This window comes from Solanum tuberosum, unplaced genomic scaffold (genome assembly GCF_000226075.1).
Source record: "Solanum tuberosum cultivar DM 1-3 516 R44 unplaced genomic scaffold, SolTub_3.0 scf00173, whole genome shotgun sequence".
Lineage (NCBI taxonomy): Eukaryota > Viridiplantae > Streptophyta > Magnoliopsida > Solanales > Solanaceae > Solanum > Solanum tuberosum.
This window is the reverse complement of record NW_006239104.1, coordinates 32,372-47,910: the sequence shown is the minus strand read 5'-3', so window position 1 is coordinate 47,910 and position 15,539 is coordinate 32,372. Positions and strand designations below refer to the sequence as shown.

Genomic DNA, 15,539 nt, shown 5'->3' with positions numbered 1-15,539 from the left:
AAAACATTTTAAACTCTTTGGGAATACATAGTCCCCATATACTTCTTTGAAGAAATGAACTTCAAATCTTTACTCTTTGCTTAACTTAAAACTTAAGTCTTAGAACAAAGTTAAAACGTTTGTGAAAGACTTTTGAAAACTTTGAAAATCACTCTTGACTTGCTTCTTAACTTCTAACTTGCCTCTTAACTTTCCTTGAATTGAATTATGGATTCAAGGATTGTGATTTGTGATAGGAAAGATCTCATGATGTTTAGGAATGATTTTAGATAGCTAAACATGAGAAAAGATCAAAATTTCACTGTTTGAAGGTGGGTCCGCGACGCGGAGAAGCATTTTAATTTTGGTTTCTAAAATAACTTTTGAGACAGTACAGTCTGTGATCGCTCTGCGATGCGAAACGACTTTTCCCAAAATTGGGGACTAGCTCCGCGACGCGGAGGCATTGCCAAATTTCGACCGACGAAATTTCTTCTTCGTTTTCCAACTCTAAATCCTCTAGACTCCATGGGTTCTTTCCCCAAACACTTAGAATCAATTATATGTTCAAAGTACATCAGATTCTACTCAAAATCAAACCAAAAATCACGGATTCGGATCAAACAACTCCTCAATGATTTCAACGAATCAAGAATTTAATAAAACTTCAACAAACCCATCAAGAACTCAATTTCTAAGCTTGAAGAACTTAAATTCGTTGAAATAAATTATGATTGGCGCGTGGGTGAACTAACCCAATGCTATGTGATCTCACATATCTTTTAGGGATCACCCCTGATGAAATCCACAAGCTAACCCTGACGAAATCGATGAATCTTGAACGTTCTTCTCCTTTCTCATTTTTTCTCCTCTTCTCCAAGCCCTAGCGTATTTTGGTAAAAGCGTAAACTAATCTAATTCTGATTAGACCCTAACTTAATTACCAAAAACGAAATAACATAATTGGGCAAGGAAAAAACCAAAGTACCCTTTAAAAATCTGGATTGGACTTTCCTAATTCCAACACCCCAACTTCCAAAGGGCATAACTCACTCATACGAACTCGGAATCACAGAAACTCAGCGGCTTTGGGAAGATCATTCCAAGATCTTTCCTACCATATCTGAAAGTACACCTAAATCATCTTGAGCTAGAATTTATGGCCTTTTGAAGTTGACCAAAACTTAACTTATTCTAACTTGACAAAATTTCCAGATTTTCATTCTTTCCAAAAATGACTATTTCCAATTATTGGTTTCTTCCGAGTTATTTCAATTTGCGGGATGTTACACAATGTTACGTATCTTGCCAGATTTTGTGTGTCTAGATACGTTCATATACGTCTAGATACATGTATCTCGGATACATGAGGTCAAAATTTTGTGTAATTTATTCTAGATACGTTGTATCTAAGTGGATTCACATGTATCTGGGATACATAATAAATATTGCTCGCCTACCTCTCCTCTCTCCCATCTCGTTCGCCACTCTCATATGTATTCGGAATACAAAACGAATCTCGCTCGCCTGCCTCCCCATCTCGCTCGCTTCTTTCCCTATTTTAGTGTATTTGATTGCAAAAATATTTGTATCTAAGTGCATCTTCCTCAATATATGATATGTAGTTCTTAAAAAGTGGTAAGCTATGTAATATTTGAAAGTATAGGTAATAATGGTATATATAGTAGTGAAGTATGTCTAATTATGTAGTTTTTCGTAAAAAGGTGAAAAGTCCTAAGAGGGATTAAAAAACAAATCACAAACTTATGATTGATATAATGGGAATTGTAGTAGCTTAGTTAGTTGGTTATCCAAATTTTGGTGATGGTTTGAAGGTAATTTGTTTCTCACCTTGTAATTCCCTCCCTTATCTCTCTCTCGCCCCTCTCTCTCCAGCCCAAACAGTTGCAGGTTAAAAACATTCCACATAATATGATAACTGTATTTTGTATTATGTATTAAATGTATTTGAATTTCATATCAATTGTATTTCATATTATGTATCAGTTGTATACACAATAGTATGAATCGTATTATGACAATTTATATTCTGTCAATTGTATTCATCGACATAAATTATGTTCGTTAATATAATTGATACAATTATATTCAATATATGATACGGATCAATCGTATTCAGACAATTATAATATTTGTATTTGTATTAAATGTATTTGTATTTTGTATCAATTGTATTCATAATACATTAGTTGTATCATTTGTATTTGTTATACAACCTGATACAATAAATACAATCGGTATTCAACCTCTCTCTCCCAAATCTCGCTCACCTCTCTCTCCTTCCTCTCCTAGTCTCGTTCTCCTCTCTCTTACCCCTAACATATAGTTATAATTCGTAATTAAGCAAAATATAGCTATAGATCTCTAATTAAGTCCAAATTATAGTCATTTTTTAAAGTTTCCCCTTAAAATTTTATATTGACTTCCTGACTTGTATTATATTAAAAATAAAAAGTCACTTTAAGACTTTATTCTTCTTTATTAGGAGTATTTGATTATCACATGTTTTCACGTAGAGAGTTCGCCTTATAAGTAGTAGCTCGTCCGGCGTCCTATCACATTTTAAGTGTCAAATATAAACTGTGACATATTTTCTTTATTGTTCAACCAGTGAAATTATTCGCCCTTCGCGCGACTATATAAAATATTTATAAGATAATAATATGTAATATTTATATTTAGGTTAGTATCGAATATATAGATAATATTAATATTTCTCTTCATTTGCGATATCATACGTTCTTTTCATTTTTTTTAAACATATAAAATATATAAAAAATTATATGTATATAATAGAACAAAATATTCATTGTGGTGAAGTAAATGGAATAAGAGACAATATGTCGAAATAACAATATATTGTATTACATTGAAAATATTTTATATGTTTTAACTTGAGAAAATGGTCTAAAGACCCCCAACCTATACCCGAAATCTCAACTGCACACTCCAACTTTACAGGTGTCCTATCCCTCTGAACATTTTATTTGTCTATTTACTACACACCTGAGTGTTGACCTGTCATAGGAGGTGAGAACACCTCCTCTAGGCGAGTGAGAAGAGGCAATAGCCTTAATTTTTTACGAAAAAAGTGTACTTCTCCAAGGGTCATCTTCCCCAAGTTAAAATAAACCATTTTTCCTTCTTCCCCGCGATTAACCCTTGTTCCTTTTTTTAAAAAATCACGATTTTCTTTCAAATTTAAGGTAGGTTTTAGTTGTTTATGTCCATTTCTACTTTAAATCTTGAAGTTATGATTTGTAATCTGCTCTAATTTCTTATTTAGGGTCTCTAATTTAAATTTTAAATTTTCTCGAAATTCGTTAAAAATGGCAAATGAAAACTTGAATAAGTTTTGTATGGATGAATTAGATATAATATTTCACACAATGTTGCTCTTAATTTCACGAATTAACAGAAACCCTAATAAAGCATAAACTCGAAATAAGGGACAAATAACTAACCTTTACTAAATCAGTTGATAAACTACGTAATCAAGTTGAAAATAATACACACAAAAATGCTTCGATCATCACCAGAAATGCTTCGATTCAAATGGAGAAAAACGAGATGAAAAAGTTTCTCTTTGGGGTTTCTTACGTTTTTAGGAGGGAAATGGAGAAAAAATAAGAATTGGGGGTTGAAGTGGGTGGGGACCCGCACGTGCAAACACGTGAGACAATTTATTTGGTTTATGTGAACAGGACAACACTCAAGTGTGTAGTAAATAGACAAATAAAATGTTTTGGGGGTGATAGGACACCCGTGAAGTTGGAGTGTGTGACCAGATCTGTCCATCTCCCGCCATTGCTATCTTCACCGGATGTACCATAGAGTTTTTGTATTCCTCTTGATTCTAATTTGTGTATGGAATTAGAAATTTTTGAAAATCAATTTTTTATCGATATTATTGGAGTTGTTAATCATCCTTGTACATGGTCAACCCACAAAGTTAATTCGGTTGGCAAATTCTTATTTTGGTTCTTCGGAGCTCCAAATTTGTAATTTTAATCTAAATCAATGAAGAATTTTGAATTTTCGATGAAACCCACATTCAACTTTCCTCCATTGATATGTATTCATTAACTCCAATTTGAGAAATTTGACATATGCATCCATGAAATGATATTAATACCAATCAAGTAGTGGACAAAATGACAAATGGGAATCAAAACCATTGCCGACCTTCTCCTTTTCAAGATTGTAGTGATTGGTAGACCTTTGGTGTTTATAGTAATGGAGAAAATGGTGAAAATAATTTTGGGTTTGGAGAGATGGTGAAAAAACAGAAGAAAAGAGTAAAGAATAATGAAAAAATTGAAGAAAAACTTTTTTTAATGGAATCTTCACGTGTCAAACGCGTGAGTTTCACCCATCAAACATAAATGTGGTTGTGGTTTTTTAGGGGTACAATAATTTTGATTCTAAACAGTTCAGGGGGGTGATAGGACCCCTGTGAAGTTTAAGTGTGTAGTTGAAAATCTGGTAATAGATTAGGGGGGAATTTGGCCATTTTCTCTAAAAACAATGAAAAAAAATCATATACCGATTAAAAATAATTATATCTAAGAAAGAAAGAAATTTAAACTGTATGTAATATATTTGTATATTATTTTTTTAATAGTACTAACGATACTAAATAATAATCATTTCTTGAAATCTAACAAATATATCAAACTATATTATATCCGAAAAACTAACTATTAGAAAGAGCAATTGCATACGACAACACATTGTTAAGAATTACAGAGGTATTTTTTTCATCATACTTGCTTGATCATGAATGATAATACAAACATAAATAAAATATTAAGAAAGCATGTCTAAGTACATAAAAATAAAAAGAAAGAATCGAGAATGAAATATATCCTACCGTCATGTACTTCTTTTTTGTTACATGTTAGTTAATTCACCAACAAATATGAAGAAGAAGAGAAATTATAATTTTGTATGTGAATCTTAATGAAAGTAAATATGAATTTATATATAGATGAAATGAAAAAAATAAGGACTTGAGAATGAAATATTTATTAATTTCATGTATTTTTTTTGTTACAGGTTAGTTTCATTCACAAAACAAATATGAATTTATTTAAACAAAATAAAGGAAATGAAAAAATAAAGATTTGCAATGAAATATTTCTTACCTTCATGTACTTTTTTTTTGTTACAAACCAAACCAATGATGAAGAAGAGAAAGGATAATTTTGAATGTGAATCTTCATGAAACTAAGTTTGGAGGTTATGGACATAACAATTATGAGAATTATGGATATTATTAAAAGTAAAAATTAAAGAGGGGCAAGTCATAGATACTCCTTGTGAATAAATTAAAAAATAAAGAAAAAAATACTTAAAATATATTTAACAAATTATTATCATTTCATGATTAGAAGTGAGACAAACAAATAGAAAAAACGGAAAGGGGCCTAAAATACCTACAAGGCTTGCTATTTCGAATACATCAAACCAAACAATGTATAAGAAATAATGCAAGCATAACTAATGCTTACAAGGCTTGCTATTTCGAATACATCAAACCAAACAATGTATAAGAAATAATGCAAGCATAACTAATGCTTACAAGGCTTGCTATTTCGAATACATCAAACCAAACAATGTATAAGAAATAATGCAAGCATAACTAATGCTTACAAGGCTTGCTATTTCGAATACATCAAACCAAACAATGTATAAGAAATAATGCAAGCATAACTAATGCTTACAAGGCTTGCTATTTCGAATACATCAAACCAAACAATGTATAAGAAATAATGCAAGCATAACTAATGCTTACAAGGCTTGCTATTTCGAATACATCAAACCAAACAATGTATAAGAAATAATGCAAGCATAACTAATGCTTACAAGGCTTGCTATTTCGAATACATCAAACCAAACAATGTATAAGAAATAATGCAAGCATAACTAATGCTTACAAGGCTTGCTATTTCGAATACATCAAACCAAACAATGTATAAGAAATAATGCAAGCATAACTAATGCTTACAAGGCTTGCTATTTCGAATACATCAAACCAAACAATGTATAAGAAATAATGCAAGCATAACTAATGCAAGCATTATTAATGCTTGCATTACTAATGCATGCATTACTAATACATCATATTCAACATTATTCTTATACACTCTACCAAACGACCCCTTAGAGTATTAGAAATGGTACAAAACTACCATCCATCCACCTATTGGCTCCAAAATACCCTTCTCATCCACCTATTGGCTCCAAAATACCCTTATCATCCACCTTTGGGTTCAAAATTGACCACTTAATTAACGGTTTTAAATTTAAACTATTTAAATATTTTTTTTAAATACGAGTAAGGGTCGTAGGGATAGGACTAGTAAAGTAAAGCCTTACCTTAGTCTTGCAAGTCTTTTCGTGTGCATGTCTGCTTTCTTGTTCTCAGATGCTACATAACGGCTCTTTAACGCATTCCCTAGTTGAATAACTTATCTTAGTCCGCCTTTAGGTTCTTGCGCCTTATCCGCCTCATTGAGGCAATTACCAGTCAACGTTAGTTGCGAAAAGAAGGAAATTTGGTTAGAACGGGGGCTGCTCTCTCGCACTTCCCAATCTACGTTCAAGCACACCAATTCCAGCCGGTGCTTAACTATTTGTTATATTTAACTTATTAATATAATTTATAAACCAACCCACTACCCACCCATTACTAATTAAACTCCACCCAATTAATAAACCCACCCAACAATTATGTTCTTCTCAGTCAATTTCTCCTAGGTTTATAATTAAGATTAGTGTTTTAATAAACCATTCATTCAACATTAACAAACAAACAGCCTCATTGGCTTCCAAACAAGACTAGTTAACTAGTTATAATCAACAAGTGAATTACAAAGACCATTCATTCAACATTAACAAACGAACAACCTCATCGACTTCCAAACAAGAGCTAGAGATAGTAATATAGACCAGTTAACTGAGAAATAAGCAAAACACTAATCTTATAAGCCTAGAAGAATTTTTTTCTATCACTCTTTCATCATGAATAAACTTTTTAAAAACTCAAAGATTGGTTCTTGAGATTTTCAATTCCATTAAAATCGAACCAAAAAATAGAAAATTGACTAGGTATTTTTGCAATCTGTCTAAATCTTAAAAATCAATGGAGGATTTTGTTAAACGTAGGAGAAATTGACTGAGAAGAACACGGTCTTAGAAAGGAAGGGTTCAGAGTTTTGTTTAATATGGTGGATTTTGGGCGGGTTTATTAATTGGATGGGGTTTAATTAGTAATGGGTGGGTAGTGGGTTGGTTTATAAATTATATTAATAAATTAAATTATAACCAATAGTTGAGCACCAAGTATTTAAAAAAATATTTAAATAGTTTAAATTTAAAACCATTAAATAAGTGGTCAATTTTGAACCCAAAGGTGGATGAGAAGGGTATTTTGGAGTCAATAGGTTGATGAGAAGGGTATTTTGGAGCCAATAGGTGGATGAGGGGTAGTTTTGTACCATTTCCAATACTTCGAGGGTATTTTAGGCCATTTTCCGTAGAAAAAAAGAATGTGGAGTGTTTTTTTGTTGTAAATGTTCCTACATTAATAAAATATTTATGTGTAATAAATTAAGTAATTTACTTTTACAATATAATAATTAATTTGAATTTTAAAAAAAGTCAAAAAAGAAAAGAAAAAAGAAAAATTATGTTTCTCTTTTATTATAAGTGAGACAAACCAATAATAATAATAAAAAGAATGTGAAGAGTTTTGTTGTAAATGTTCCTCCATTAATAAAATATTTATTTGTAATAAATTTATTAATTTATTTTTACAATATAATAATTAATTTAATTTTTTTTAAAAGCCAAAAAAATGAGAAAAAGAATAAATGCAAATGGAGGCCATAGAGAGGTGCCACATTACCTTATCTATGTTTTTCCTTTATTATATATACATATTTTACTTAAGTAAATGCAAAGTTTCTAATTGTAAAATTATTTATATATGTAAGGCAGATTCACCTTATAGTTAAATGGTTTTACGCGACACCATTTCATCGAAAAATCTTACGAAATATAAGCAACTATTTCTATTATTGGATGTATTAGTTAATTTCAAATTTTTTTGTTGACTCGTCTTAGTTTCAATTATTGCATGAATTAGTTCATACTGAAAAAGCATCCAGTGGCAAATTACATATATCTATGAAATTTGATAATCTTCTCATAGTAATAAGGTGAGCGGATCTTATTGCGGTTGGCAAAAAAAAGTCCAACTTACAAACTATTTTTTAATTAGGTTATAATGTAAGGATATATATTGAAAAATATATTTTTTTTCAATTTTTTTTTAATGTTTGATTGATTAAAATATTTTGGAATATTTTTGTTTGAGAAAAAACAAGTTTCTTTAAGAAAAAGAAAAATGACAAGACGGGTTGCTAAGATCATGGTAAGCAACTTTTACCTCTGATCCTACCGTTGTTGGGTTCAAGTCACTAAGTGAGCAAAAAAAGTGGGAGCTTTTATAAAAATAAATCACAAGACTTGTGATTAAATTTTTTTGGAGGATCTTAGTAGTTCGATTAGTTTGCTAAAATTAGAACTTTCACTTTATTGGTGAGGGCTCAATTTTCACCTGGTAACTCCCTCTATCCCCAATATAATTTTAAAAAAATTAAGAAAAATACGTAAAAAAAAAAAAAAAAAAAAATAGACTTCATAAATGAAAATAGAAAAAATAAGTTCCATAAATGACATTCCACGTTCATTATCTCTTGATCCTCCCCACCCACCCAAAGCCCTCAACCCCCATCCCTTGACCATCTCCCCCACCCCTATCGCGCCTCTCCCAAACCTTATGTTATAGGGGATCGAATATGGAATAAAAATGCAGGTATTATTTTTCTTGGTGAATAAGCAAATTTTATTTATTACCAAGTGATCGACAGTTACAAAATATAGGGAGGAGCTAAGCAACACACCACACATATAGATGTAACAATAGTGTACTTCTTTTGTATAAATATATAATTCAACTTTACAATTTTTATTTATTTTAAGAAAAATAATTTATGAACATACCGAGGAGTAATATTTGTTACTGTTCAATTTGTTATCCCTAACATTCTATTTTCCTATTGTTTTTAACATCTCTTTTTTATTGTTACTTTTTCTTTTGACATTTAAGTTTGATATGTTATATAAAAATCGATGGTTATCAAAAATATTTTTTTCTAATTTCACAAAGTATAATTAAATTGTATACTATATACTATCCTCTTGAGATATATGTATAAAACTAATTATGTTACTCCCTCCGTCCCATTTTATATGATGTACTTTGATTTGGCACAAACTTTAAGAAAAATGGAAAGACTTTTAAAACTTGTGGTCCAAAATGAATGATAGAAATTTGTGTGGTTGTAAATCATTTCATTAAGGGTAAAAAAGACATTTTATAGGCAAATTGTTACTTAAAATAGAAATGTGTCATTCTTTTTGGGACTGACTAAAAAGGAAAGTAAGTCATATAAATTGGGACAGAGGGAGTAGCAAATGCATTACGTTTCGTATCAAAATGTGAATTTTCTTGCATAAGATCAGTTTCTCATTTTAATTTTAACTATTAAATGCTAGTTAATTTTGTTAACATATACTAATCTTTAATGTAATTAAATTTTGATTTCCATTCTTTGTTTCCTATTAAATTAAAGCTGATTTACAATTTACTTCCACTTCACCGTTTTTTCTAAGATATTTGCAATTCATTAAAGAGGGTTATTATTTTTTTTGTTTATTTTTTTTTTAAAACATTTTCAGTGAAAATATGAGTCCAAGATTTATGATGGTTGTTGCTATTGTGAGTGTTCTCATTTGCGGAACTAATTGCGAAGAGAGTTATGGTAGAAAACTGTTAGAGGATTGTGCTCAAGATGATGATCAGAATTCCACTCAAACTGATCAACCAGTTCTAGTTCCATATGGCTTCGATTTGACTCAAGTACGTGATCAAGGAAATTCGTATATAACAGGTGAGCCAATTGATCCCGATGATCTCGCACGTTTTAACAATTTTCATCAATCTGCTCAAATTGATCAATCAAATGAAAATCCATGTGACTTAAATAAATCAGATATGCCTACATTGGATGGGCCAAATGGTGTTGGAGAGCCACTTTTAACTAGTGATCAGAATTCCACTCAAATTGATCAATCAAGTCAAATTCCATTTGGCTCTGATTTGACTGAAGTACCTGATCAATCAAACTCGAATACATTTGATGGATCAATTGGTATCGATGAGTACTTTTAACCGCTGATCAATATTTCATTCAAATTGATTAATCAAATCAATATTCATTTGTCTTTGATTTGACTCTTATATATGATCAATCAAATAATAAATTTTCGTCTATATAAGCAATTTAACCACGTTATAACTTATATTACATGTTTATTATACATGTATAAATAATACTCTCTTTACCTGAAACTTTTTTTGAAAAGTAGATAAGTATAACACCATATTGAAATTGATTTTGGGCATGATGTGTACATTAAGCAACAATTTACAATTTCTCAAACTCATTTATGTATAGTCAAATTTAAAATTTCAAAATATCGATGTATATCATTTATCGAGGATAATTAGTAAAATAAACACTTAAATCGATTATTTAGAACAATCAGTAGCCTTAAAGGATACTCTCTTATTCTTTAAATCATAACCAACCAAGAAATTCATCTGTGCAATATTCCCAAAAATTTGACCACCATATGATGCAGCAAAAGCAAAGCACATTGAACTATCACTTGTCGCCACAAATGTATTCCATGGACCCAATCTCAGATCTGCACCTATAAAATGCATCGTAATTATCGGAATTTTATCGATGGAAAGAGATTTGTAGCACAAATTTAAAGAACCAGTTGGATCCGCCACAGTGGGCAGCTTGATTGCACTCTTCACCATTGATTCTAGTTTCACATAGATTTCAGTCGAAAACAGAGTTAAAACTGTGCCTGAATCGATTATAATGTTACCTTCTCCGTAAGAGAATGACACATTTCGGAAATCCAATCTTTCTTTACCCACACTAACACCTTCCAGTGTGAGAAAATAGTACGTTGCTGGGAATTTTCGAGCTAATGGTGTTGTAACAACTTTATCTCCTGGAACAAATCCGTCTGTACCAAAATGGATTTTGCTTTGAGGAATATAGTTTTTCTGTTGATAAAATGGAGCTAAACAGTAGGAGAATTTTCCCCCAATTGACGAACCCATTTGGGAAATTAACGAAAATTTTCCACCTCCAAGCCCTACAATCCCTGATTCTTTGTCACCACTGAATGTACCTGCATTATTGTGTCCGCATCCAATAACTGTTTTCTTCAATTTCACTCGTTTGTTTTTCGATGATCCAAATCGTATCGTCTCTGTTGCTAAATCACCAATGCTGTACGAATTATCTCCGTACCTGACGTGATACCTGCAGGTCTTCTTCTTCATCCTGTTGCAGGACGTTGGAAAATTGGCAGCGTGACACATTTTGGAACTGCAGTGTAAGGGTTTATAAGTTGATGATTTTTTTGGGTTGAAGATACGAGATTGTTGCTTGAAGCAATTTTTACAGGGTAAACACTGAGTCCATGTGAGGTCGCTGCCAGTATCAGCGACCCCTAAGGTATGCACAGGAGGCGTACCTATGGAGTATCTCATGAGATACTCTCCGTTGTTGGAAGCAACAACGATAGAGGATGAGGGTGAACAAAGACTAATGGAACGATTGAATGAGCGATGAAATGAATTGTTCATTCGCTCCGTAAAACTTAAGGAAGGATCATAAAAGGGGGAGTTTGGTGAATCTCTATGAATGAGATCAATGCTAAAAACATTGTTCATAGCTTTTGTGAATTGAAATATTGAAGAAAGTAGAATAGCAAAGATGGTGAAAAATGAATTATGTGTCACACAATTTGCCATTGTTTTAGACATTTTTAGTTTGACTGTATGTGATGTGATTTATACTTGTAACATTTATTCAAACTGAAGTTAATATGATTTTACTATAATTAAATTGAGGAAATTATGTTAATCCAGAAATAATGATGATTCAATTTGTAATTCTACTTTCATTACATAAGTTAATGTAGGAGTATTTTTCTTGTCTAATATGCAAAGCTTTATTTGACCCGCATTGAATATAATTTGAAATTGTTCAATTCTTTTGGGGATGTAAATTGTTGTTAATTACATGGTGTAATTGCAAACAGATTTCTTTTTAATTTCTTCCTTTTATTTCTATTTTTATTTTTTTGTTTTAATGTATTTTTATTTTTATTATTCTAATATTTTTTTATTATTTATATTTCATTTCCTTCTTATTCTCAACATTTATTTCATGTGATTCCATGCAATTTTTTGTATTAGCTAAAAAAAATTATTAGTATAATTTTGCTAGTATTAAAATTAAAGTAGAATCCGTTGTTGAATAAAGTTATGGACTTAAGTTTTCCTTTTAAAAACATAAGAGTATTATGTTAAATTTTTTGTTTAGAATTTAGAACTTATGTTATATTTTCAATTTCATTTGTTCTAGGAGTATTGACTCAATATTTTACATTGCAAGCTATTTTTTTAAGTTAGACTTGATAAAAAAAAATTGTCAAATGTTTTATAATTTATGATAATTATATTTATAATATTAATCTTTTTGTCAAACATGCATTTCATGATGTTCATAGAAATGATGTATTTTTAGTTTTTATGATTAGTATAATTAAAATATGCTAAATAGAAAAATATAAATCAATTATTTTTTATAATATTAGTCAAGAACATATATTTATTAATTAATATATTTTCAAAAGACAATATATATCTTAAATATTCAATTTAATATCATTTATAAAGGCCATTATTTGTCTAATATAACTTTTTAATTTTAAATAATTAATTTATATTTTAAAACTTCAATATAACCTTATGATTATTAAAAAAATAAATATATAACCTTATGATTATACTTGTGCAACCAAACAATGTTGTAATTACATTATGGCAAACAAACAGGTCAACATAATTACTAGGCTGGTAATTTACTACCGTAGTAATTACACCAATTCCAATTACCTGATGGCTTTCCAAACATACCCTTGGTTTCGCCAGGGAAAAAGGTACCAATGTTCACTACCTTTTAACAACCTTGTGAAGAAAATAGAATACAACACCCTTGGCTAATTGATCAGTTTAGGTACAAAAATCATAGACCTTTGGTACTTATGCACAAACTAATTGAAAACTCTTTGATGAGTTTAGATACAAAAATCACAGGCCTTTGTTATTTGTGCACAACAATCTAATTGAAAACTCCTCATTTGACACATGACCAGTGAACAGCTAACAACCAATGTGGTGTGATTTTACAAGAACAACAAATAGTGTAAACTCAATTAGCTCCAACTCTAGGTCACATATAAATTATAAAGATGTATCTTCACCTCGCTCACGGGCAATAGAAGCTGAAAGAATTGCAAGATCGCGATTCAAGAGTGTAAGTGCAGTTTCACATTCGGAGATTATTCTTGTCACGGAAGATGGCTCGCCAGCCACTGTTTCAGAGGAACCAACAGCTACAGCTGCATGTGAATCCCGAAGATTCTTCAAGTTTCCTAGGAACTGTCAAAGATGTCAAGACAAAGGAATTACTCATGTAGATCCTCTTGAAGATGGCATTAGCGTATTATAAGGCAATAAACAAGACCGAAACAACCACCACACTCAACAATGTCAAACAAAGCTAAAACAATCTCTTCCTAGTAAAAGGGATGGTCAACTAAACGACAGCCGATGTCATCGATGCTCCTACCTGCATTGGAGTTTTTATCGGCAAAGCATACAACACTAGTGAAACCTCTTTCATCCCCATAGAACTGGCTCAGATCTTCCAAAATTTAATAAAATGGGCTTTCTGTTGATAAAACACTAAACTCTATCCTGAACAAACATATAATTCATATTAAAGTACCTTCCAGAGCATCTTATATGCTTCCAATAGTCTATTGGCAGCTGGCCCAAACCCATGCAGTTGTGGTACTTCCATCATGTGGGTCCATGGACGTATTTCCTACAGTTATAACCTCAAATATGTTATGCAGAGAATATACAAACACAAAAAGTTAGAAGGGACATATAAAGGCACTGAGCCAAAGGGTAAGGAAAGGAGGACTTGATGGGGGTTCCATCACAAAATACCAGCCTCTATAGTATGCAATCAATGAAGATAACCGCTTGAGTCATAATAGATGAATAATGAAGAAAACAAAACCTTAGTATAGATTGTGTTGAAGGTCCTTGCAGTGTCTAAAAAGGATTCCAAATGTCCCCGTAGTTTTGCTTCAACATCTACATATTCCTCATCTGGGTTGTATGGATGCTGTAAGAGAAGAATTAACCATGACTTCCCGTTGAACACAAAATATAACCAATTGAAGCTTATAGATACTAACTGAAACTAAATACAAGAGAAACAAAGCAGTGAGTGCTGAGAGGATTAACCTTTGATGCTAAATCATCAACCATTTCCTGAAGACTCAGAAGCCTATTTGATTGATCTGAAAGTTGCTTCTCCAAATCAGATATGTCTGGCCTGAACTTCGATTACAATAGGATCAATAGAAAGTTACTATCGGGAGAGTAAATAAAGCAGACGATATATGGTTCTTCAAGCAAGCAGGCACATATAACCTTGTTTTCAAAAAGGATGATATCTCACCAAATAACTGCTGGCTAACAAGTCAGAACCGGAACAGGACCATCGCAGTAATATTGAAGGACCTATCTATAACAGCATTCCACTATAACAACCTAATTTTCTTTGGAACTGACTTTCAAATTATATTATATTAAATATTCTCAGTAACAACATCTCGTTATAGCAGCCAATAAAAATATTCAAACAACAATGCCGTTATAAAGAGGTTTGACGGTATATGAGGATAAGCAGTCTCGAACAAAGCAAAGATTATAAGTGAATCATTGTTTTCAGCATTCTTTTCCTTTCAAATTCTCTACATACTTTGCGTCATTCTTCCTTCACCCAAGAAGTGGCCAGGTTGATTGAATTCAACCCCCTCCTCCCCCCAAAAGCCCAAACCATCTTTCTACTCTTCATCCTTTTCTGCTTTCCCTTTGAGGAATCTTTGACAGCATAAATGCCACAATTTTTCAGCTTAGTGGAAATGAAGGGTAAAAAAAAAGAAAAGAGAAAGAGATTCTCCTTAAGACTTGTCAGAAGAATTTGCCTGTTTCTTTTCCCGATAATTAGGCAGAAAAAAGGTGCCAGACCTAAAAAATTATGGAAAAAGTGAACACTAAATTGCAGGTGCAGAAGCAGCAACAATCTCAAAAGGTTCTCACTTTAGGTGCTACTGTTGAATACAATTTTTTTTATTTTTTTTTATGACAAGGGAAACCCGCAGTCGCTATCTTTGGGTGCGCACAGGGTAAAACCCACGCTCCTATGCAATAGCTCGCAAACCACATAGGA

At 31.6% G+C, this 15,539-nt stretch overlaps 2 protein-coding genes across 2 annotated transcripts in view; both read right to left on the bottom strand.

Moving 5' to 3' along the window:
- Nucleotides 1-10,663: 10,663 nt before the first annotated feature.
- LOC102595019 (aspartic proteinase CDR1) lies at nucleotides 10,664-11,974 on the bottom strand. Its single transcript, XM_006354604.1, has one exon. It carries the CDS (start codon nucleotides 11,972-11,974, stop codon nucleotides 10,664-10,666), a length of 1,311 nt encoding a protein of 436 aa, XP_006354666.1.
- A 1,299-nt stretch (nucleotides 11,975-13,273) lies between these two features.
- Nucleotides 13,274-15,539, bottom strand: part of LOC102588601 (AUGMIN subunit 7) — a 7,078-nt gene continuing 4,812 nt past the window's right edge. The window contains exons 6-9 of the mRNA XM_006354499.2: nucleotides 14,549-14,639; nucleotides 14,319-14,426; nucleotides 14,019-14,117; nucleotides 13,274-13,669 (exon numbers count right to left, since the gene is read on the bottom strand). Coding sequence (XP_006354561.1) covers nucleotides 13,472-13,669; nucleotides 14,019-14,117; nucleotides 14,319-14,426; nucleotides 14,549-14,639 — 496 coding nt within the window. The 3' untranslated portion in view covers nucleotides 13,274-13,471. The remainder of the gene's footprint in view (nucleotides 13,670-14,018; nucleotides 14,118-14,318; nucleotides 14,427-14,548; nucleotides 14,640-15,539) is intronic.